General features: G+C 43.6%; 1 protein-coding gene across 1 annotated transcript in view; it reads left to right on the plus strand.

Annotated features, from left to right (window-relative positions):
- SLC1A3 (solute carrier family 1 member 3) overlaps positions 1 to 24,956 on the plus strand; it is a 92,244-nt gene that overhangs the window by 18,954 nt on the left and 48,334 nt on the right. The window contains exon 3 of the mRNA XM_048850011.2: positions 2,943 to 3,080. Within this exon, the coding sequence (XP_048705968.1) occupies positions 2,943 to 3,080 (138 nt within the window). The remainder of the gene's footprint in view (positions 1 to 2,942; positions 3,081 to 24,956) is intronic.

Raw genomic sequence — 24,956 nt, forward strand, 5'->3', positions numbered from 1 at the left:
CCCACAAGCTGGGAGTTTTCCAGGAATTCCGTTGCATCTGTGATGGGTACATCCTAAAACCCGTCTCTGATTATTCCTAACCTCAGTTCTTTCTGTTTACAAGAATAACTGTACAATTCAACCAAGGGTCTGGTTTTGTTGTAGTACTATAGTTACCTTTTAAAATTCCACTCACTGACTTTAACAAACAGTATTGATTTTTGTCTTGAAGAAGCCAAAAGATTCTGTTACAAAATGGTTCTCCACTACAATGCAGAAGTGGGGCACCGTTTTACCATTCAGAAAGTTTGGCTTCTGATATCATAGATTGCTTGCTCTTTACTTATATAAAAGGTAGAGGAAAAACCTGTGCAACAGGTTGCGGGACGTTTTATGTGAGGCTTTGTTTCAGTCCAATGTTCAGACGGAATCAGAAACCTGAAACTCTTACTGAAAAAGGCCAGCTCCAGCATTCAGCCTCTTCAAGCCTGATCCTGCAGGGTACTAGAAACTGCTAAGAGGTGTTAAGCACCCTGCTTCACAGCAACATTGGATCAGGCCCTGCTTCCTGATTTGATTTTGATAGATAGCCTTATCACTATACTTTATCTTTAAAGGTCCACTACATCGATAAGCTGCTTTGTCTCATTGTTTAAGACTTTTAAAAGATAGCACTACAGATGAATTGAAACAAGTTAAGAAAATTTGCCATATCTTTTTCAGACTTATTAGTCACTTTAAAAAACCATTGTAAATATGTTCTATAGCAAGGATATAAAATGTGGTATTTAAATATTTAAAATCACTACTAAGTTCATGTTAAATATCTTTTTTATTTTTCATAGATTTTAAGGTCAGATGGGATTATTATGATCATCCTGGACTGACCTTCTACACAGCAGAGTCCATAAAATTTCACCCTAGTGACTCCTGCACTGGAGGGAATTATTCTTTTAAATCCTTTCCTGCACTGCTAATAACATTATCTGACCATAATTAATCCTCAAAACAAACCTTTCCAGCAGGTACATTATGTATCATTATACCAGTTTTACAAGAGGGGAAAGTGAGATCCAGAGTGGTTAAATGACTTGCCTCAGCCCATACATGATGTCATTGGCAAAGCAAAGATTAGAGCTCATCTCACAGCTCCCAGGCCTCTGCTCAGCCCTAGATCATTCTCTGCGCCTCAGAAGTTCTGATTCCTTCTACTGTGTAATGCTGGACAACCACTGTAATATCGCATACAGTGGTTTACAGAACAGCATATTAAATAACACAGAAAAATCAGCAGAAATTCTTGGCATCTCAAAAAGAAAAGGAGGACTTGTGGCACCTTAGAGACGAACCAATTTATTTGAGCATGAGCTTTCGTGAGCTACAGCTCACTTCATCGGATGCATGCCGTGGATGCATCCGATGAAGCGAGCTGTAGCTCACGAAAGCTCATGCTCAAATAAATTGGTTCGTCTCTAAGGTGCCACAAGTCCTCCTTTTCTTTTTGCGGATACAGACGAACACGGCTGCCACTCTGAAAGTTGGCATCTCAAGTTTCAGGAGCTGCAGTAACTGCTTTCACATTCAGATAATATTCACAGAACTATTCACTGAAGCCCCAAGTCTCCACTATGTGCAAAAAATGGCCTTAGTGGACAGAAAATATAGCCCTTATAACACTGTATAAGGTTTGAATCCTGACATGCTCAAAGACCCTTCCTTACTGATTTCTGTGGGGCAAAAGGATGCCTCCATCTGAAGATAATTACAGGATCAGAGCCTAAGTAAGAAGCCCGTCTATTCTACTTGCTTATTATTCAGTACGGTGCTTATTAAGTGTAGAAATGAAGTGTCCACATACATTACTCCAATAGATTCTTTATGCACAAGAATTGTGTTTTCCATACAAAGAAGAGAACCACAGACAACTCATGCCTCTCCATACTGGGGGGTGGGGGAGCACAATCTAAAGGGGAGAATACATGACTGCTCCATGTGTCTCCTCTGCGCAGTGACACCCCCCGCACCCTAAGCCCAACCCAGGCTGCTGTGTTCTCCCTGCCCCACATTACCTGTGAGGGAGAGGGCTCTGTCCTTCTCTCCCCGCACTTCACCCTGGCACATTTGGCCGCTCTCCCTGGCAGCCGGGCGGCGAGCAGGATAGAGCTGCTTCTGCCTGAGAGAGCCTGGCTGGGAGGCAGCAGGGATCCCCCACCCCGCCCCGGCATGCTTGTCCCTTGTCCCCAGCAGACGAGCCTGGGTAGGGTGTGGGCCACCGCTGCCTCACAGCCAGGCTCTCTCAGGCAGAAGCAGCTCCATACCGCCCCCCACGCGGCTGCCAGAGAGAGTAGCCAAATGTGCCAGGGAGGGAGGCACAGAGAGAGAACGACAGAGCCCTTTTCCTCCCCACCCCCAGCAGGCTAATCTGAGGCGGCACTTGACTCACATATACCCCCCCAGACACATCGCCTCTGAAGAGAACAACCACAATCATACTGCAGGAGAATTTAAGGACAGCTCCATCCACAGAGCAAGGTGCCGACTCTATAACATGCTTTGTGACCAGGTAACCTCATAGATTCCTTCTCTCCCCAGGCCATATGACCTAATATTCAGTGCATTACTGTTTTTTATTTGAAATTGTATATTTTAATATTGTAAAGGGACCTGGAGCATTAACTGGGCACCTAATGACTGAATAATATTTTCTATAAATTTAATAAATAAATAAAATTATAGTGCAAGCAATAAGCCACCTTCTGATATTCTTACTCATGTTCAGAAGCAATTCCATTGACCTCAATGGGACTACTCAATGTGAGTAAGGATATGAGAATCTGGTCCACAATAAACTCTGTATGTTCTACTGAGACACCTAATGGCAACTACTGCACACACATTTATGTTCAGATTATGTTACTAGTGCTTAACCTAGAAAAGTAAGTCATGCTTTTTGTTTCCCTCAGGCATAATCCTTGGATTTTGTCTCCGACCATACAAAATGAGCTACCGGGAAGTCAAGTACTTTTCCTTTCCAGGAGAACTACTGATGAGAATGTTGCAGATGTTGGTCTTACCACTCATCGTATCCAGTTTAGTTACAGGTACAAAAGCCTAATCAACTTTTTAAAAGTTTTCTCTCCTCTTCATGAATTTGTTAAAGATAAAAACATGAAGTCATAAAAAAATGTACACTCCATAATCTAGACAGACATGGCATTGCAAAGCTATATAATAAATTATACTAACCTGCAACATGAGGTATTGCTCACAAAAAAGTAGATCCACACTCAAAAAACAGCCAAATGATCCAAAAGCTGGATTTTTCAAATGCCAAAGTCATTGTAACTACACAAAACAACATATCTACTATCAAGTTGCAGTTGGCTGTACTCTTCTTCCTTGCCCTTACATCCTGCCCAGAAACTGTCTTCCACAATGTCCTACTGCCATCAAGGGCAAGAGAATAGTCTATATTCCACTGTTGTTCCAAGACTGGGTGGAGATTTAAATTACTCTGTGCTGAGTTTGGGCAGGTACCTCTGCCACTCCTCTGTCACATACTTGTCTACCTCCAGTCTGTTCAGTGGCAGGATGGAGGCCAGGAAAATATGTATCTGTTGTGCAAGAGACTTCAGCCTCCATTCCATCACTTGTGGAACTTCCTCCTCAGTTCTGGTTTCCCTTTTCCACCCAATAGGCTCTTCTAAGCCTCAAGACCCCATTATTAACTTGCTCCTGATATTAGTCAAGCTAATGATGATGAAGTTGCAGATAAGGAGAATAATAAAAATAAATAATGCATTGTCCATTTCTAGTGACTTTCTTACAAGGTTGAATGTTAATTAATTAAGGCTCACAACATATATGTGAGGTAGGAAAGTATTATTATCCCTATTTAATAGAAGAAGAAACTGGGGAATAGAGAGGTTTACGATTTCTAATGTTACACCACAACTCAGTGACACAGCTAGGAATGGAACCCAGAACATATGACTCCATTTTATGATCTAAGCACAAGGCCACACTAGCTTTACTGGTATAAGATCCATAAATAGGGTGACCATATTTCCCTTTGCTGAATACAGGACACCTGGTAAAATTACTCATATTCAAGCGAATTCAATGGCAATCAATCAGAAGTATGCAGTACAAATGTTCAAATTAACATCAAGTTGATTGAGCCCTTGTTAAAAAGAAATACTGCGTAATTGGATTCTTTTTATTTACCTTCTTATCTTTAAGGTTCACACAGGGAGAGGTAACACACACACTCTCCCATACACCTCTCTCGCACAGGGTAGGTAACTGACCAACCTGACCCTCCCTGCCCTGCACTCTCTGCCCTCCATGCCTGGCTGAGCCCCTGGGACAGACCCGCCTCTCCTGGTACCTGGCCCCACATCTTCCTGAGGCAACTCATGGGGGGGGAGGGGACATGCAGGGTCACATGCCTCCCTCCCCAGATTTCTGCCAGGGTTCACACCAGAATGTGGCCAGCGGCAGCCTTTCAGATGCTTCCAGCCACAGGGGTGAGGAGTGGGGAAGGGATGACCTGGCCCATGTCTTTGCAGAGCTCATCTCTTCCCACCCCTCCCCTGTTTCCCTGTGACTGGAAGGAGCTTGTCCCTTCCTGCCCGCACAGTGTCGAAAGGCAGCTAACACCTCCAGGCTCCTGCTGGCTACCGACATAACCGAGCTGCCTCCTGTCCCCTGGCTACAGCACGGGCAGGAAGACGTTAAGCCCTAAGGATGAATTGTGCACCTGGACCCAGGGAACCTGACTACTGGGGCTTCAGCGAACCCAGCCAGAGAGTTGGCTCAGCAGGGACAGGTGCCTAGGGGACCGAGCAGCCCATCACTCCCTGTGGGGCAGGACCCAGGACAGGGTGGAGGGGCGGGTGAAGAGGGTGCGAAGCCCCTGCCCAGGGCACTTCTGTGGAACCTGCAGGGTCGGGGCACGAACAGGCTGGAAATTGCTTCCCCCCGTCCCCACACCACTCCAGAGCTTAGCTGAGGGGTGGCGAGATTTCCCTGTGCCAGCGCTGTGCAGGACTTTGTCACATCCAGGGTTCGGTTCTTCCTGGCCAGTGCCCTGGGCCGAAGGGTCTTGGGCTTTCCTGGGGCGCCGGCGCAGCCAGAGGCAGTGAAGGAAGGAAGAAGCCTGCCAGCGAGGCTGCTGGTGCGCTGAGCACTCCGACCAGGGGCTGGTTCTCCGCACAGCGCTGGGAGCGGGACGTGCCCCGCCGAGAGGGATATGGAGGGGCAGCGGGGTTGGGGGTAAAGGGACAAAACAGGGAGAGGACAGCAAGAGGGAGAACATGTAAAGGGCTGATGGGTGGGAGCCAGAGGCAACACATAACCAGCTGCTGCCTGGCGCCTGCCCACACTCACCAGCCACCACAGCTCGCAGTGCAGTGCCAGCCAGAAACAGGATGGGGGACAGGACTCTGGTGATCAAGAGCCAGTCTGCAGAGTGGGCTGCACGGACGGACCAACAGGGGGAGCGTCCGACCCCACACGCAGCAGCTTTACTCTGCCACCAGCCTTGCAAACCCTCCCCCATTGTCGGCCACTGGACCTCCCCTCCCCCCCACTCACCGCTGGTGGGCAGGCAGCTGGCAAGCAGGGATCCGGCCAGCAGCAGGACCTGCTAGTTCTGATGAGGGGGAGACAGAAAATACGGGACAATTTGCCCGTTTTTAAGAAAAAGTCGGGACACCTCCAGGAGGGCTTAAATATGGGATTGTTCCTTTTAAAACCGGATGTCTGGTCACCCTATCCATACGCTGAGTACAGCAATCTTCTGTTCTAGTGGTTCTTAAACTTTTTACCAGGAAGACCCACTTTTCTGAAAGAAAATGAGCACAGACTCCACCTTCACAAGTGCTAGAGAATTATGGGTTCTTTTTGCTATGGGGCAAAGGGGGAATTGCCCCCCTTCCTGACTTTGCATAGCTCTTTGCCAGCTGGCACTGTGGTATCTCCCCCCAGGCCCATGAGAGCTGCTGTGGGACAGGCCAGACCAGAGGCCAAATCTCCGCGATGTCAGTATCACCCCATGGTCCCCATTAGCCAGACAGGAAGCAGCAGCGATGGCCTGGGCTGGAACTGAGCAGAGAGTGACCCAGGCCCCGATCCCTGCCATGGAACAGCCATCAATGAGACACCCTCCCAGCCCTTCACCTCCTGGGATAAGACAGGGACGCCACCTCCAGGTTGGGAATGGCCTGCTAACTCCCTACAATGAGCCATAGCCTCAGTGGGGAGGTAGAAGTAGGGATGCTGACACAACTTTGCACTCCTTGAATTTTTCTGAAATAATGCCCAGGAGACAATATTCATATATATCAGCTATTAATGAAAAACTAGATTGCTAAAGTATGTAGTGTTAGAATAGTATTTATTTTGACAAATGTTAGTGAGATAGAGGAGTTTGTTTCTATGTACATAGCTTATACAGATGTGGAAAGTCTGACCCAAAGTGAAACTAGAGACTCAGTTGTACATCTCCCTACGGGAATTGGGATCCTGTTTCCTTTGATTCCCGTTTCTCCCAACCTGCTCTCCATCCTTCTGTTGCCCCTCAAACTCTCTCCCTTTCACCTCCTCCCACCAGCATGGGAAGGCACTGAAAGCAGAAGAGGAGAGTCAATCTCCCTGCCCTCAGTGCTGAGACCACTGCCAACCCCAGTGACTTGGATGAATCACTGCAGGAATAAAACCCCTGCTCAGTCCCTGTATCCCTTCATCCCTGCTGGGTGAGTGAGAGAGACTCTAATTGGAGCTGGAACAGCAAAGCAAGACATTTGGAAGAAAGCCCATGTAGTGATTTGCATTGTCTTATTTTCAAAAGTGTAAATAAAAAAGAAAGAAGACTGATTGAGAGAGCCTGTTCTGCACAACGTCCATGGCCTCAGTAGAGGCTTTTGTGAAACAACAGTCTTTAAATGGGTTCTCAGCCCCGTGTCTTCTGAAAGAACCTTACATCACCTGATATGAGCAACTCCTAGTTTTATAGATCTTCATGGCTGATATTTTTCCTGTTACACTCCTCTGAGCCTTGTACTTTTTTTAGTCTTCTCCTTTTCATGAGAGGCATTAATATTACCACATTTAAAGGTTTTGGCTAAAACTGACAAGCTATCCATCCACCTAAGGTACTTATATGGTCGCCATCACTATAGGAGCTAAGTGCCTCAATGTATTTATCCTCACAGCACTCCTGCGAGGTAGGGCTAATCCATGCTCTATGCTTTGAACATAAACTAAATATATAATATAATATAATTAATATAATATATAATAAAACCCCACAGTACCTCAACCAGGGTCGGGAGAAGAGCAGAATACTCCATGCAGGCCACAAGGGACAGATTTGATTCTCCAAGGAAGTGCTTATATATTTTTATTTTTTAATAAATTCATTGGATAATATCAGTGTTTATTTTTACGCATTTTTTATCAATTTAAACCAGTGGTTCTCAACTATTTACCATTGTAGGCCACATATGCAGCTCTCTATGGTTATGTGGGCTGCATCCACACAATATATATACTCCCCGGATGGCTCTGAGAATGTCACATAGGCTGCAGCTGTGTGCTGACTGGGCCGCAAGCAGCCCCCGGGTTGAGAACCATTGATTTAAACTTTCGCAGTGATACTACTTGGTGCTCTAGTGCTACAAATAACAATATACATAGATATTTGGTGCAACATTATCTAAACTGATAGTTCTGCAAATTGTTTGCATAGAGGTTTTATAAACATATACACATGGGGATTTGGTGCACATTTACACTCAGGTAAGTATGCAGTAAGTATTTAATTTATAAATGACAGAGTATCATCTTTCTAGATATAGTATGATGTAATTTTTAATTAAATTCATATTTTGTGTATTATAAGTAACTCACTAGCTAAAAGCCTAATGCTTCTCAAACCAGACTTGGTATCATATAATCCAAGCTGTTATTGTTAGTATTTTGAATATATACCTTTGTTCTTTGTAGATTTGGGAGAGAGTCTCACAGAACATAATGCTCTGGGTTTCTGCAAACTTTTATGTTATGTGTGACCAAAATATTTGGATGTGTGGACAATCCCAGGAGGTGTATATGGTGACATATTTGCCCATACACTATAAAATAGATTGGGGCTGTTTAATTTTGTTGAGGATTACTGAGGTGTAGAAGAAGTTACAAGAGTGTAAAACTGAGTCATAATTACACAATAGTTTCTGGCTGTTACACAGGTAATAGATGAATTCAGAAATTGAAGGGTTCTAATCTTCCATCAATACATCTACATAATTCTGAAAGTTATACACATAAATTCATGGGAGAATAAACTTCAAAGGCTGAAGACAACATATTGGCTGTACATTCACATCCCGAGACTATTTTGGTCTTTTTCCAAAAGAAACAATTCAGAACCTCCTTTCTTTGGCTATTGTAATATTTAACAGAAATAAGCATATATGGATTTATTAAAAGCAATTTTATTGACCATATACTTTGCAAGGGTCATTAGTCTTGCAATACTTTTTATGAGGATTATGTACCAACATTTTTGAGACATTACATCAGGATCACCATGCAATTAAAATGCCTACATTGAAATATAAAGCTTTAAACTTTGCCCTACAAGATTTGTCTGAGTATTTCAAACAGGGAGACAATTATTCAGTGTGCAATGGTATCATAGTGAGGTATGGTTTAATGTCTAAGCCACACATTTCTGAGCGAAAATTCACCCAAATTATTCATGAGCAGTCTTTTTAAAGAACATAGTCTCTATGCAGAGTCTGAGACAAAATTTGAAATCCAAGGAGTTTTGTGAAAATTTCATTGCAAACTTTTGCAAAGCTCTAAATGTATCCCAGACTGGTGGAGCCTGTGGAACTCTTTCCCTTACATTTTTGTAGTAGTTTGGGATTTAGTTATACAGACATCATTGATTTTTAAAAGTGTTTTTTGTGACTAAATCCTTGTAACAAAACAGGCCTTTTCCCCTGCTCACTGCCATGCCCACAGTTTCTGTCCAGATTGTTTTACTGTCCAAACTTAGATCAAATCAACAAAAACACAGTTCCTCGGCCCACTCTGGGCTACATCTCCCAAGGGTGTTTCCCTCTTTAGTTCTCAGATTCCTTCTGCCCTGTTAAGTCCTGGGGACTTCAACAGATCGGCTGCTTCTGCTTCCCAGCCTTCCCTCCCAAGGGACTCTGGCAGTCCTGCTGCTCTTCAAGACTCCCTATTCCCAAAGAGCAGGCAGTGAAGGCCATGTCTGCTCTCTGCACCCCTTTCTTGACTGTCTCTCAGGCTCCCCTTCATTAGGTTTTTCTCTCTCTCTCTCTAAGCCCAGGTGCTCTCTTTTAAAGCTCACCTGGGGGTCAGTTGGCCAGTCACAGGTGAGGAGCAGGGCCAAAGGGCCGTTGCCACCCTTGTGACAAATCTGTGCAGCTCCCTAAACTTATTTAGGGATTATCAAATGTGATATAAAATACTAAAAAAGCACTAAGAAAAAAAATAAGTTTTTTTCTAAAGGTAACAATTCTAGATTCTGCAAAAGCTCCACAGGCCTACACACTTTGGATTTGCTCCAAATCCTACGGAGACTATTATTGACATCAGTGAGCTTTAGATCAGGCTTTTACGGTATTGTAGACCTTAATCTTGAAGATTCTAGAAAATGGAATCAGGAATCAAAATAATGTCCCTATCTGCTGCAGCACTTCAAAGAGTACTGTAGAACTGACAGGCTCAGCAAACATATGGGGAAGGTTATTAACACCAGATGACACAATTATTTCATGATCACAACACTGTGTTCAGCATTGTACAAACATACTGCGATTGAACTGAACGTGTACTTCTAAGAAAACCCAGGATGTCAACACCACTGCAGTCATTTGCCCTTAATGAGCCACATACAATTTCCTATAATTACATCTAAAGGCTCTGCTAACAAGCATTTCCAAATTCTGGACTGTGGATGGTCAGAACTGTGTCCTTCCCTTCCTCACCCTCCCAAGACACTTTAAGTGTATCTTGACCTCTCTTCTATTTGCCCCACAAAATCACAGCATGAGGAAAGAATTAGACAGAATGCAACATGTACAAACTTTATTTTTCCTTTCTCCAACTGTGAAAGAACATCCAACAAAAAGCAATCAAGACAAATCAGGTTATGACTCTTTGGCTGTTTGGTAGCTTCAAAGCAAGTTCACAAATTTGGGAATTGGTCCTCTGCTACCATGGGCTTCCAAGCATCTTCTTCATAGATTTCCCTGTCCTCCCATGTTGAAATATCCTATCTTGGACACAAAGGTGGCAATGAGTGGGCCCAGTAAGGTGACCAGATGTCCCGATTTTATAGAGACAGTTCTGATATTCAGGGCTTTGTCTTATATAGGCACCTATTTCCCCATCTCCCTGCCCAATTTTTTACACTTTCTATCTGGTTACCCTAGTGTCCAGATACAAGGAGACATGCAGTAGTAATATGGCTGTCTAAAGAAGGAATGACACTTGTAGATTTAAACAGCATGCCTAACTCTTCACAATCTTTCACTAACACTTAGTATTATTTATTATGTGTATTATAGTAGAGCTAAGGAGCCGCAATCAAAACTGGGGCCTCATTGTGCTAGGCATTGCACAAACAAGTACTGAAGGACAGTCCTGCCCCAAAGAACTTACCATCTAAATAAATAAGACAAACACACGTGGAGTTGTAACAGAGGTACAGAGAGATGAAGTGACTACCTGACATTACACAGCAGGTCAATGGCAAAACTGAAAATAGAACCAAATCTCCTGACTCCCAGTCCCACTGCTCTCTCCACAAGATCAAAATATTTCTCCAGATGCTATAGAATTCTCTTAACCCAAAGATACTTATGTAACAATGCAGTGTAGAAGATTGGGTATGGAAGGGTTATCCAAGCATACATAATCATCTTGATTGCTGTTAGCTGTACCCAAATTCCAAAACAAATGGACTATCTGAACAAATGTGATGAGCAAACAGGTAGAATGCTCTCAAATGGTTTGGCACATAAGATCATATATGTTTATATTATTCAAGTAAAAAAAAGGGAGCATTCACATTTCACTCTGTACAGTAGACAACAATTCATACATCAGTATGTGGTGTAGTTTTGGTTTTTCAGTTTACTGGTATAATTTTTAAGGCTGCTAGTTCTGTGCTCAGGAGCTGTCTCATTCCACATTTACTCAAATTATCTAGAGTTGATGGGCTATTTTCTATGCTGGTGTAAGCGAACAAAACTCCATGGACATCAATGGAGTTATACCTATTTATGACAGAGAATTTGTCCTGGTGTATCTTAGTACCAGGTCTGCTGCATCTCTGTCCAAATTGGTTTCTTTTACTAATTCCATTTGTCTAAGGACATTATTCTAAAAAGGAGCCATCAGACAATCATGCATCATATGTATTAATTTAGTTTTGATAACATTACCTTTGGCATCAGGCAATAAATATGCCTCTAAGGCTTAACTGGATGAAACTCCACTCCAGTAGGTTCTATGGATGACACCTGTGGGCACTATCAGCAGCACCCTGATCACTGACATTGCTTAAAGAAAGCTGCAGGCCCAGTTGGAGGCAATTATACACTTTCTGTTGGGGGATTGTGAGCACCTGGATGGCAATCACCAAAATAATTGGGAGAATATAAGTGGAAGAAACAGGAAGCAAGGGGCAGCTCAGAAGAAGACTCAGAGGGTTAGCCTGGGCTGAGGAGTGAGGGTTGTAGGGAAGCCTACCCTTGCTGTAAGCCTATTGAGGGGACCTGCACGAAGACAAGAGATCCAGGCACCATGAACAAGATACTGCACTGGCCAGTGGAACAACAAAAGGAGATGCAGCAGACCAGCAAGTGGAGAGGCAAGCACTTCTGAGTTGGCAGGCAGAGCAGCAGTGAACGTTGCAAGAATTAATCAAGGAGCAGGCTGAGGTACAGCAACTGCTCCTGCAGGGGCTGGTTAGGGTGACCAGATGTCCTGATTTTTTACACTTGCTGTCTGGTCACCCTAGTTCCAGTGAAGGAACTGGAGATTGAATGGTGAGCCTATGATTATGTAAGGTGAATGGGAAATGGCCCCAACACCTTTTTATTAACCTTTGAGTGGGTAGCTACTAGCGCCAGAATGGACAAGGGTTTATGGACACTTTGGCTAGCCTCTTATCTGGCCAGCGAGGCTCAGGAAACCTATGTGGCCCTGAGCAAACACCAGGCCAAAGACTATGATACACTGAAGGCTGCTATTTTGAACAGGATTGGCCTGTCAGCTGAGAAATATGACCAAAAATTCAGGACAGCCAGATGGAACAGCAGGATACATCCCAGGGCCTTTGTGCAGAAATTGTCAGCAGGGGCCACACAGTGGTTGCAGCCGGATAAACAGGGCGCTGAGGCCCTAATTGACTCCATTATTCTGGAGCAGTTTACACAGAGCCTACTCAAGATGAGTTCAGGCACCAGCCAGAATCATTAGAGGCAGTGGTGAAATTAACAGAAGAGTATGTGGAAGTGGACTTTTCATAAAAGATCTGGGTTCCCTGATGACCAAGGGCAGGGAAAAGAAGGCGGAAGAATCTCATACAGTGAAGCACAAGAAGGGAACGCGGGGAGCAAATGATGGTGCCTCAGATGCCCACGCAGTAGTCTGCTACCAGTGTGGAGGCAAAGGACACATAAAGAGTGACTATCCCTACATGGACTACAGGTTCTGAGAGTGGACAGGTGTCAAAAGGGGACTTGGGATAAGAATGATTTCTATCAAAGTAGGCAGAAGAACAACAAGGGGTGTTGTGGATTCAGCGGCAGCATGTTCCCTTGTATGGAGTGCCCTGGTAAGGCAGCAGTGACGACAGGAGGGGGTGATCATCGTGATCTATTGTATACATGGGGAAAAGAGCATTTATCCTGTGGCCTTAATCCCCTTGCAAGTAGCGGGGAAGTTTAGATGGCAGGAAGTAGGGATAGTAAAGTCATTGTCTTACACAGTAATGCTAGGAACTGACTATACCCCATTCCTCTTATGTAGAAAGGGTAGAAAGTGGGAGAAGGGACCCTAACTGATGGGTCAGCATGAACAGCTCACGAGTGGACACCCTCCAGGGAGTCCTCCAGGTCCAGTGTGTGATAACTCTAGATGTAAGAAAACAGACTCAGGAAGACGTATTACACTGGAGGACTCGGGGGGAGGGGGAATGTGAGAGGACAGTGAAGCTGGGATGATAAAGCAGTGACACCTAGAGGACAAAGAGCGTGGAGGCTCAGCTAACCCGCCCCTCCTCACCTCCCGCCCCCGAAGAACAAGCTGAATTGAAGGAAGGTGGATTCCTGACAAGGAAGCCTTGGTGGGCCAACCCACCCTGGCAGTCCCAAACCAGGGGAAAGATAAGGCAGGGGAAGAGAGGGATCCCAAAATTATGGCCCTAGAGGGACAGTTCATGTGGGTAGATATAAGCCCAGAGCCAAGTGAACTGGACCAAACACTTGTGGGATGTGACTGGTGCAATAACCTATGGGCTGAGGTGGAGCTGTAGGGATAACCTCCATTGTCAAAATGTATTTTTTGTGAATGGAAGGCAGGAGACCCTCACTGGTAGTCCATGAAGGGCTATCCCCAAAGGGCACTGACACCCCCAGTACAATCCTAACCCCATAAAGATGGTAGTGCATGGGCAGCAAAGAGGACCTCTTTCAGAGGCAAGAAAAGGCCTCACGTGAAATAAGGGGGGAGGTGTGTGACAGGGCCCTATTGGCAGCACCCTGACACTGACATTGCTGCAGTCTGAAGAAGGCTGCAGGCCCAGCTGGAATTAGTTATAGGCTTTCTGTTGGGGGATTGAGAATACTTGGGTGGCAATCACTGAGCTAACAAGGTAATTGGGAGAATGTAAGTGGATGAAACAGGAAGCAAGGGGCAGCTCAGAAGGAGGCTGAGAGAGTGAGCCAGGGCTGAGGCATGAGGGCTGCAGGGAAGCCTACCCTTGCTGTAAATCTGCATTGCAGTGTGTTACTATGTAAGAAAAAAAACCCAGTGTGTGTTTGTGACTGTGAAACTACCTGAACTGGCCAGGAAGTGTGGTTCACCAGCTAGCGATGGAGGTGCCTTGTGACAGTCCTCTAATAATTTTTTATAATTCTGACAGTCATAAATATCCTTTTCTAACACATGGACATGAGTATTAGTAGACAACATAAAGGAACAGATTCCCCCCTCCTAAGCAGTAACATCCTTGAGTGCTAAAGAAGGCAAAAAACTCCAGGATGTTCACCTTGTGATGTTTTCTAGGAATCAATCCATCAAACAAGGAAGGCAGGGAATCTTCCTTCTACCCCCAGATCTGTAGAGACCGGAGCTATGCTGCATGAGTTTCAACCCTTTTATGTAGCTCCGATGGTTTTATCTCCACCTGGCAACAAGTCTCCTTGGAGAAATCATGCTACTATTTGCTAAGGCCCGCTGCATCTGCTTAGTCTCAGTCAAAACAGTTAATGCTGCTTCAAAACAGATTTTAACTCCCTCCTTGATTTCCATATATAAATCCACAGATTGAACAGAATAGAGCTTGTTTAGCCTAACCAAAAGAAGGCTGAGGGGAGATATGATTGTTCTCTAGAGGGATAAATACCAGGGCGGGGAGGAATTATTTAAGCTCAGTACCAATATAGACACAAGAATAAATGGATATAAACTGGCCATCAGGAAGTTAAGACTTGAAATTAGATGAAGGTTTCTAACCATCAGAGGAGTGAAGCTCTGGAACAGCCTTCCAAGGGGAGCAGTGGAGGCCAAAGACATATCTGGCTTCAAGACTAAACTTGATAACTTTATGGAGGGGATGATATGATGGGATAGCCTAATTTTGGCAATTAATTGATCTTTGACTATTAGTGTTAAATATGCCCGATGGCCTGTGATGGGACACTAGATAGGGTGGGATCTGAGATACTACAGAGAATTCTTTCCTGGGTGTCCCGCTGGTGAGTCTTGCCCACATGCTCAGGGTTTAACTGATCACCATATTTGGGGTCAGGAAGGAATTTTCCTCCAGGGCAGATTGGCAGAGGCCCTGGGGTTTTTCACCTTCCTCTGCAGCGTGGGGCATGGGTCACTTGCTGGAGGATTCTCTGCACCTTGAAGTCTTTAAACCACGATTTGAGGACTTCAGTAGCTCAGACATAGGTCAGGGGTTTGTTACAGGAGTGGGTGGGTGAGATTCTGTGGCCTGCGTTGTGCAGGTGGTCAGACTAGATGATCATAATGGCCCCGTCTGACCTTAAAGTCTATGGGTGCCTGCTCCAAAACTCCATAAACATCCAGTCCCAGGAGCACTCGTGGAATGGCATCCACAGGGTTTCAGGGAGGGAGATCCAGGGTCATGCAGCCAATATTCCTCCTCTTACATGAAGGAAGGAGGCGTTGCACTGCAATAAAGTTCCTTCCATGCATATTTTGGAGGAGACCATTGGCTCTGTATGCTGCATGTGTAACAGTTTGGGTACTGAGAACAGAGATGGAAGCTAAATATATTGGAGCACCACTCTGTCCTTGCCTTCCGTGTTTCAGGTTAAGAGAAGCTGACATTCCTACTCCAGCTCATATAGTACATATATGAAAACTGAGAAACACCTGGGTAATATTTTGCCCTGTACAGTAGATCATAGGTGATATATGTTTCACAGACTTCTCACATATTTCTTTTATAGGCTCTAAAAAAACTCCCTAAAAAAATCTAAGTGCAGAGTCAACTGAGAAATAAAATACCTGGTAGAGAAATCCAATTGTTTACTTATCAGAATAATATAAGAGCTGTTTATTTTGTTTTGCTTCAGCGTCAGCATGTGGAGTGTTTGCCAGTTCTACTGAAAAGAATTATCTATTTGAAATTAATATGGTTTTATGATCTACATACTGGTCCCATCTAGGAAGAGGAAAAACAAAATTCCATAATTTAGAGCCTTCTGGAATGTTATAGGTTTTAGAATTTGAAATATTGGGTCAGATTCTGACCTCAGTTAAAGACCTTTGTACTGTGCTGCTCATATAAAAAGTTGGCTTTATCAACCAGCTGAGAATTCCCAGGGTGTAGGAATACCTGAATTGTGTAGAATCTCCCCCAATATGTACACTTATCAACATCAAGATTCTGGACATCTGAATCTTGATGCTAATCTATACACTTATATGATTATTTGAATAATTTGATTTCTTGTATTCAGAATCAGAGAATACAAAACATAATTTTCTCTACTTCAAAGCCCTTCAAAACTCTACCTCTGCCTGCATCTCTACTCTCAATCAGCAATCCCAGCTGCCAAACTGCTGCCTCAGAAGTCCCAGTTACAGTCATTCCACTATTGAATCCTGCCTCACTTCTCACTGTTTTGTTGTTTCACTCTTATCTTTGTTTTTTAGCATGCCATCCCCAGTGCTCTTCCAATCTTCTTTCAGAGTGGTAGCCGTGTTAGTCTGTATCAGCAAAAAAAGCAAGCCGTACTTGTGGCACTTTAGAGACTAACATTTATTTGGGCATAATCTTTCATGGGCTAAAACCCACTTCATCGGATGCATGCAGTGGAAAATACAGTAGGAAGATATACACACACACAGAGAATATGAAAAAATGAGTGTTGCCATAGCAACTGTAACGAGACTAATCTATTAAGGTGGGCTATATCAGCAGGAGAAAAAAACCTGTAGTGATAATCAGGATGGCCCATTTCAAACACCAACCGTAACAAGACTAATCAATTAAGGTGGGCTATTATCAGCAGGAGAAAAAAACCTTTTGTAGTGATAATCAGGATGGCCCATTTTTTTTGCCAATCTTCTTTAACGTCCTTCCACAACGCCCATTAATACTAATCTTGTGACCCGTTATAGGTAAGAAGGGAGTGAAAGCAGAAAAAAAATCCCTTTTTTGAGTCAAATTCTGATTTTAGTTAATGCCTTTACCAGATCTACTCCAGATTTACAGTAGTGTCTTAGGGCCTGAAACTCATGGGAGGCTTTCTGCTGGGTTTTTAACCCAGCTCTAAGAGCAGGATCTGACCCTATAACTAACCCTTCCTTTGGGTCTCCCAATGTGTTTTGTGTTGTCTGCCTACTTTATAAAGTAAGCTTAATCAGCCCACTGACAGCACAAGTAATCAGTGACATGATAAGGTCTGAGACTATAGCAGACACACAAGCCTACAGTCTATTCAACCACACTAGATGTCAGTATCCACAAAAATTGTCCAACTTAGAGTGTATTCATTTTTTAACACATTGTAAATTAATTAAAATACAACAAAGTGTTTTAAAATGTGTCTTAAGAAAACAAAAACATAACGTATTTAATATACTTTTAACTTCCGCCTACCCCACCGCTACAATATCAGTATATTCCCAAGTATTCCATAGCTGTAGAAACCAAATTGTCAGGCAGCTTCTGTTTTGTGTCCTTGTACATTTTAGGGGCATATACATTTCTGTATGTGCACAAGCATTTACTCATGCAGTTTGCATAACTGGACAATTGTACTATTTGATCTGATTGTCCAAATGCTTGTTTGTGCACACACAGAAATGCCTGCATTTGCACAAAATTGAAGCCAGGTAAAAATCTGGTCATACAAATCTTTTTGTTTGTAAAGGACCCACTCCCAATCTTTATTTAAATGGGACTATTTGTGGGAATAAGAACATGTGAAGAAAGGTTGCTAGGACTGAGTCCATACTCTGTAGCAATTTCTTTGCAAACTAGCACTTTTATAGCAGCTTTGACTTGACAGTAAGCAGCTGAAATCTACCAACAAGACTTCTGATGCTCAGCTGCTAGGCTGACTGCCTGCTGGGTATAAGCAACCTTTTGGACCTCATTTCCATGGAAACAGAAGTCAGACGGATAAAACTCCATGGGCAAAATTACACAAGAACACAGGGTTTGCAATACCTGTTTAGACTAATAGTTGCATCAAGTCTGGTAGTCTCCACCAATGATTTGATGTTTCAGAAACAGGCAACAACCCCAACATTCTACAATGCACCTCTTGATGTGTGCAGTACTGTGCATGGTGTGGGAGTGCTGAACTCTAATAATGATGTAATGAAAATCCCAAGATGTACCCTAATTTGTCACAAGTGTTTCACTCAGTGTGCTGCTTGACAGTGGTAGAAAATGGCAAGATAAAAGCGTTGGGGAATTTAAAAAGGAGTCCAAGAAGCACTAGTGCTAAAATATTTGGAAATTAACAAACAGCTCAAGATCTCAGTCAAAGCAAGCTGGCATGAGTGGGGGGCTGTCCCATCACTCAGTGGCCATATACTTCCAAAGCGCTGACTTAAAATACAACAGAATTACAGGCAGATTGAAAGAAGTGCTGGAAAATTATTTGCTTATGGGCACTTTCTTGAATATGTTTAGGGGGCAAAATTGACCAAGGTGGAAAAAGTATATACCATTGAAAGCCATATTACAGAAATCATTATGTCCTGGTGTTGAGTGGAGAAGAAAGGAAGGAGAAAAGGAGATGATCAGGTCAGGGACACCTGAACTTCAAAAAAAAAAGGGAGGAGATTTGATGGGATTTGAAATGTACTCAAGGGCCATCAGCATTTGGGATTTGAATTGCAGGGCCATCACTAGCGAAAGACTTCCAAAGGGCAGGGAGAAGTAGGATAGGGCATAACTTTAGCTATGGCTAGAATTCTGTGTCAAATTTCTACTGAGGAACATCAAACCCCAGAACGATGGAGGGATATGACAATATTTTGCCAGAGTTTCTGAAACATCTTGGCACCAATGCCTGTTGTTAATGAGGGTGGCCTGCCAAGCATGGGTGCTGCATGACTCCTCCATTTGGGGAGGCTGCATGCTCCTGAACCCTGGCCCTGCCCATGCCCGGCCTCCTCCCACCGAAGCTGAGCCCATGCTCCACCCCCAGCCCTGTTTGGCCCCTTCCCTCGAGGCCCCCCCCCAGCCCGCTGCTCATGCCTCTTCACCCCCTCCCTCAGGGCCCCTCACTTGTCAGCCAGCCACTCATTGTGCGCCTCTTTGCCCCCTCCCCCAAGCTCCCGCCAGCTGGCCGGCTGCTCATCACTCACATGCAACTCTTCGCCCCCTCCTATGAGGCTCCCATGTGGGTGGAGTGGGGATGGGAAGAGGCAAAGGGAGGGCAGGATCTCGGGGGGGAAAGAGGATGGGTGGGAGCAGGGCCTTGGGGCAGAGCCCAGGCAGGACCACAGTCAGAGTTCCCTTTCGCCAGTGCGTTCCAAAGGTGGCGGGCCAGCTGTTTGGGGAGGCTTAGCTACTGACCAATCTCTCTGCTATCTTTCGTCTTTAAAGTCCTATAGTGGCTTATCCTCCAGCTTATATCTCCAGAGGTGAGGACAATTCTCAGTGTCAATCAAGCTGGCTTCCAGAAGGGTCAAAGTGTATGCGACCAAGTCCTAGCCCTCACTACATATATAGAAAATGGGTTTCAATAGAACTCGAAGACAGGAGCTGTTTTCTTGGATCTGACAGTGGCCTACGATACAGTATGGCACACTGGTCTTCTGGTAAAAATGTCAAGAGCTCTCCCAGCATTGGTGGTGGTCATAGTTGAACTTCTACTTCATGACAGGCATTTTCATGTATCTATGGGTGATAGAACAGGTGCATGAAGAAGACAATCCAATTCCTTACCCCAAGACTCTGTGCTTGTGCCCATCTGTTCAATATGTACACAAATGGCCTGCCACTGACTCAGTCATGCAAGTTTATTTATGTAGATGACATCTGCTGCAATATCTAGTGGCACTTTTTCACCAAATTGGAGAACATCTTAAATGCTGACCTGACCAAGATGGGAGCCTACTCTAACAGTTAGCTCCTCCAACCAAGTGTGACCAAGACAGTTTCAGGCATCTTCCACCTCCACAATACAAGCATGAATTAGACATCTTCCTCAACAGAAAATGACTGAAACACGAGGCAAAACTGGTCTACCTTGGTGTCACACTGGACTGCTCTTTGACTTTCCACTACCATCTAAAAAAGACCGTTGCCAAAGTCAGGACCGGGAATAATCTAATCAGCAAATTAGCCAGTTCAACATGGGGTGCAAGCACATAGACACTTCACATATCAGCTCTAGCACAGTGCTATTCCTCAGTGGAAAACTGTGCCCCTGTGTGGCATCATTCACCTTACACTAAATTGGTAGACGTTGAATTGAACTCAATCATACATGTTATCAAAGGCACTCATGCCCCACTCCTATCCCATGGCTACCAATTCTGAGCGACAAAGCTTCTCCACACATTCATCACAGAGCGTCTACAGCCAGACTAGTAGAAAACTTGTGCCAGTCCAGGTCTTTCACTGTACACGGACATTTTCAGTCACTGCAGGGCATGACTTACATTGTGGTGTCCATTGTGGTCTCAACTGCCAAACCGGAATCTGTCAGCAGCAACCATATGGCATGATGAGTGGTTGGCTAAAGACCTTTGGAATGTTTCCTTGTCGCTGATCCAACCATTTGGCTGCCAGAATTTGACCTGCCACATCACCTTTGGACTCTGCTGAACAGGTTCTGAACTTGCCAAGGAATATGCACAGCTAATCTCAATGTATATGGTCTGTGCAACAACCCATTTAGTCAATGGTGCACACTATTGACGAGTGTTGACTGACTAGATTTCATGGTGGTCTTAGGGCTCTTCATACTGCTGATGAAGGTGCTGTCGGGTGACTCAGCAAGCATTGCAAATGCTGGAAGAAAAAGAATGCCAGTTTTGCACCACTGTGACCCCATTTACTTCAGTAGAGTTATTCTTCAGCTATATGGTTGTGACTGAGTGCAGGAAGAGGCTCAGTATGTTTCTTATTCTGCTTGAAATCAAGCAGAGTGAAAGAAGCCCAAACAAACATGGATTTGATAGAGCTGCTTGTGGTACATGAAAAAGTCACATACATGAGCCTCTAGGAGGACCACTGGTTAAAGAAACACTTAAAGAGTCACCAAACTAAATGCTAATTATCTGGAAAAAAATGTTCCAGTGATTTTTTTGGACACTTGAATTCAGCAATGGTAAAGAGTATTTCACAGGTCTGTTCTCATTGATATATGAAACAGGGTGTGTGATTATACTGTATATATGTTTGCAATATTTTTTAATGTTGTGGTCTATCCCAGGCCATGATCCTGAAAACACTTACAGGTATGTTAACTTGAAGCACATGAGTAAATGTTTGCAGATTCAGGGCCCTATCTTATCGTAATCCCACAGACAATTGTGGTTATGTGCTCAGATTTCTCCACAGTGGGAGGTAATAGTTGGTTATCCAATATCACCACTTTTCACTGGTGGTAGTTTAAAAAAGGCTGTGATGCCATCACTTTGGGCACCAATACTTATCTTTCCCCTATTGAAACACCACAATTAATAAAGCAAAATTCAATAATTACATTATAAAAGCCATTTCACCCACCTACTCCTAGTGTACATGCAAATATTTTGATAGTATCAGGGATTCTCCAATGAAAAGAGACTCTTTTCAGAGCTAGAATAAAGTAGGTTTTGGTCAAAAGTTCACTTAATGAATGGCCATTTTATTAACAAAATGTTCTTACTCCAGTAGTCTACTTTATTTCATATTCACAACTGCAGTGAGTTTAACCCTTAAATCACTCAAAACAACTGATCTGGAGAATTCTCAGCTGACTAAATGTAGCCCATATCTGCCCTTTTGCACTGTACAAGTGACGCAAAGGGAGTGGATTTGGGGAGAGAATCAGGCCCTCAAAATCAAGATAGGATGTTTAAATATTGCTTTTTAATGTTCAATATCTTGAAATATGCGAAGAGTCTTCCTATCTGCTCTGCATAACTTCAGAAGTCTAATAATAATATTGTTCTAAAAATACCTTCTCTTTCATCTGTTTTCCTCAAAAATCACCAACTTTTGGGGGGACCTCAGACCCCCTAGAACTTCTGATCCTTTACGCTGGCCTTAACTGGGTCCTGCATACATGGCAACATGAACTGTGTAAGCCAAAACATATTTTTCAGCCCTATTTAGCAACATCAGGACCTGGAAAGAAGCTGAATAATACCATTAAAAAGCACTGAATGCTACTGTCATACATTCTGGAGGAAATCTCATTTCTTCCCATTGCCTCCTACAAGCATGTGTAGAAAGATAAAGCAAAAATGTAGGTCTTTGATCATGTAAGGCTTTGACTGCATTAGTGACCTGAAGTTCAAGGGTCACTAAAACAAAGAATAGGGGAAAATGAAAACAAAAGCCCATTCACAGAAATGTCAAGCTTGCACTTTTGTAATGAGTTCTGCTAACAGTATAAACAACATTACTGAGTTACAAAATAACTGAAGTATAAGTGCTGTTAGAAAAGTAATGAGCTAAAACAATGTGACACCTTAGTATTACTGTGGCACATTGTCAGACGATCTTAACCACAGAAATAAGAAACAATTTTCTTCTAAATCCCATTTGATCGTTATCAGTTGAAAATACAGTGGGGTTGTATTTGTAATTTACTTATGTGGGCTGACGGGTGTGGGGCGGGGGAGAGGAAAAAAGAAAAAATGAGTTAGGTGCAGGACATCTTGGTTATTTACTATTAAGAACAGCCACTCGGGAATCTGAACTAGTGTTTTGTTATCCGACTGTCTTTGGTAATAAACTTTAAAGTACGTAAGTCTTCTCTACAGTACATTTTTTTTCTTCAAATTTCACACCATTTCACTGAGGACTAGGGGAGCTTGAAGCTTAGAGTTTTATAACTTGACAAGTGGATTTTAACCAATGCACCAGGCAAATGAAGCAAAAGAAAAGTAACACCCTTAAAGATAGGGCCCTGGACAATGTTCCCTCTAATTTTTGACAGGCTGTGTGCACAAAAAATTTCTTCTGTGCAAATTTTTGACAGACCATGTGCACAAAAAATTTCTTCTATGCAAATTGTTGTGCTTCTGTGCAAATTTTTGTGTGCACGGTGTTTCACCGTGTGCACAGGGTTTAGGATCTGTGTGCACGCGCACACGCGCACAGCCTAGAAGGAACAGTGGCGCTGGAATGTTTTCATCATGACAACCAGATTATCTGAGGACCTCCAACAAATCATGATGCACATAAAACTGCCGTGATCAATGATGAGCTGAAATGACACAATGTGGATATTGCATCCCTCCAAGAAACATGGCTAGCATCAAGTGGATCTCTCAGGCAAAAAGACTACACATTTTTCTGGCAGGAGAAAATTGCTGAAAAAACACAAGAGCATGGAGTGGGATTTGCCAAAAAGAACTCACTTCTGGGGATGACTGAGCCACCTACAAATGGATCAGAGAGAATTATGGCACTCTGCTTGTTCACATCTGAGGGCCCAGTCAACCTTGTGAGTGTGTATGCCCCAACACTCTCCTCGTCTTCTGAAATCAAAGACCAGTTCTGCGACCAGTTGAACACCACTATAAGCATGATTCCAAAACATAAATATGTTTTCCTGCTAGAGGACTTCAATGCAAGGGTGGGAGCTGATCATGAAGCATGGACTGTCTTGGTCAACATGGAACTGATAAGATGAATGTAAACAGTCAGAGACTGCTAGAATGTTGTTCTTATTATGACCTCTGTGTAACAAACTCATTCTTCCAGACAAAGCCACAACACAAAGTGTGTTGGAAACATCCCAGATCTGGCCACTGGCACCAACTGGATCTTATCATCACAAGGCATAACAACCTTAACAGCATCCTCATTACCCACAGATATCAAAGTGCTGATTGTGACACAGACCACTCTCTGGTATGCAGCAAAGTTAGACTTAAACCAAAGAAAATACAGAGATCTAAAGCAAAAGGATGTCCTCATATTAATATCAGTAACATAGTGGACCAAGAAAAGTCACAGCAGTATAAGAACATACTACAACAAACCCTTGATTCCAGATTGTGCCACAAGCGCCCAGCAGAAATGGGAGCAACTAAAAACACAATCTAATATGCAGCTCTGTCAGTCTTTGGGAAGAAGGAAAACAAGACTAATGATTGGTTTGATGCATATTCCAGTGAGATGACAACAGGCATAGAGGCCAAACACACTGCCCAAACCAACTACAAGAGAGACCCAAATGAAAAAACCTTACAACCATTGAGAGTGGCAAGAACCAAGGTAAAACAAACTGCTCAATGTTGCACAAATGACTGTTGGCTGCACTTATGCAAAAGAATCCAAGTAGCAACCCATACAGGCAACATCAGAGACAAATATGCTGGGATCAAGAAAACCTTGGGTCAACTTCAAAGAAGACAGCCCCATTGAAATCAACAACAGGGGAAACAATCAATGACCCCACCAAGCAGATGGATCACTGGGTAGAACACTACTGTGAGCTTTACTCTCGTGAAAATATCGTTACAGATGCAGACATCATCACCATCGAAAGCCTGCCTGTTATGAACCAACTCGATGATGAACAGTCAAGGAGCTTAGCCTTGCCATAGATCGTCCCCCCAATGGAAAGAACCCCAGAAAAGACTGCATACTGTCAGAGGTCATAAAATGCAGAAAACCTATCCTACTGCAACACCTTCACGAGTTGTTCTACCTGTGCTGGAAAGAAGGTGAAGTACCACAAGAAATGGGAAACACTCTGTATAAAAACAAGGGTGACAGGAACAATTGTAACAACTATCATGGCATTTCCCTTCTTAGTATCATGGGAAAAGCCTTTGCCCGAGCCATCCTGAACAGACTTCAGACCCTTGCAGACAGAATCTATCCTAAATCACAGCACAGCTTCAGAGCCGAAAGGTCTACTATCAGCATGATCTTCTTGCTGAGACAACTACAAGAGAAATGCAGAGATAAAAAAAAAAGCCCCTTTACGTAGCCTTCATCCCTCTCACAAAAGCTTTTCACCTTCTAAGGGTAT

This window comes from Caretta caretta, chromosome 5 (assembly GCF_965140235.1).
Source record: "Caretta caretta isolate rCarCar2 chromosome 5, rCarCar1.hap1, whole genome shotgun sequence".
Taxonomy (NCBI): Eukaryota; Metazoa; Chordata; order Testudines; family Cheloniidae; genus Caretta; species Caretta caretta.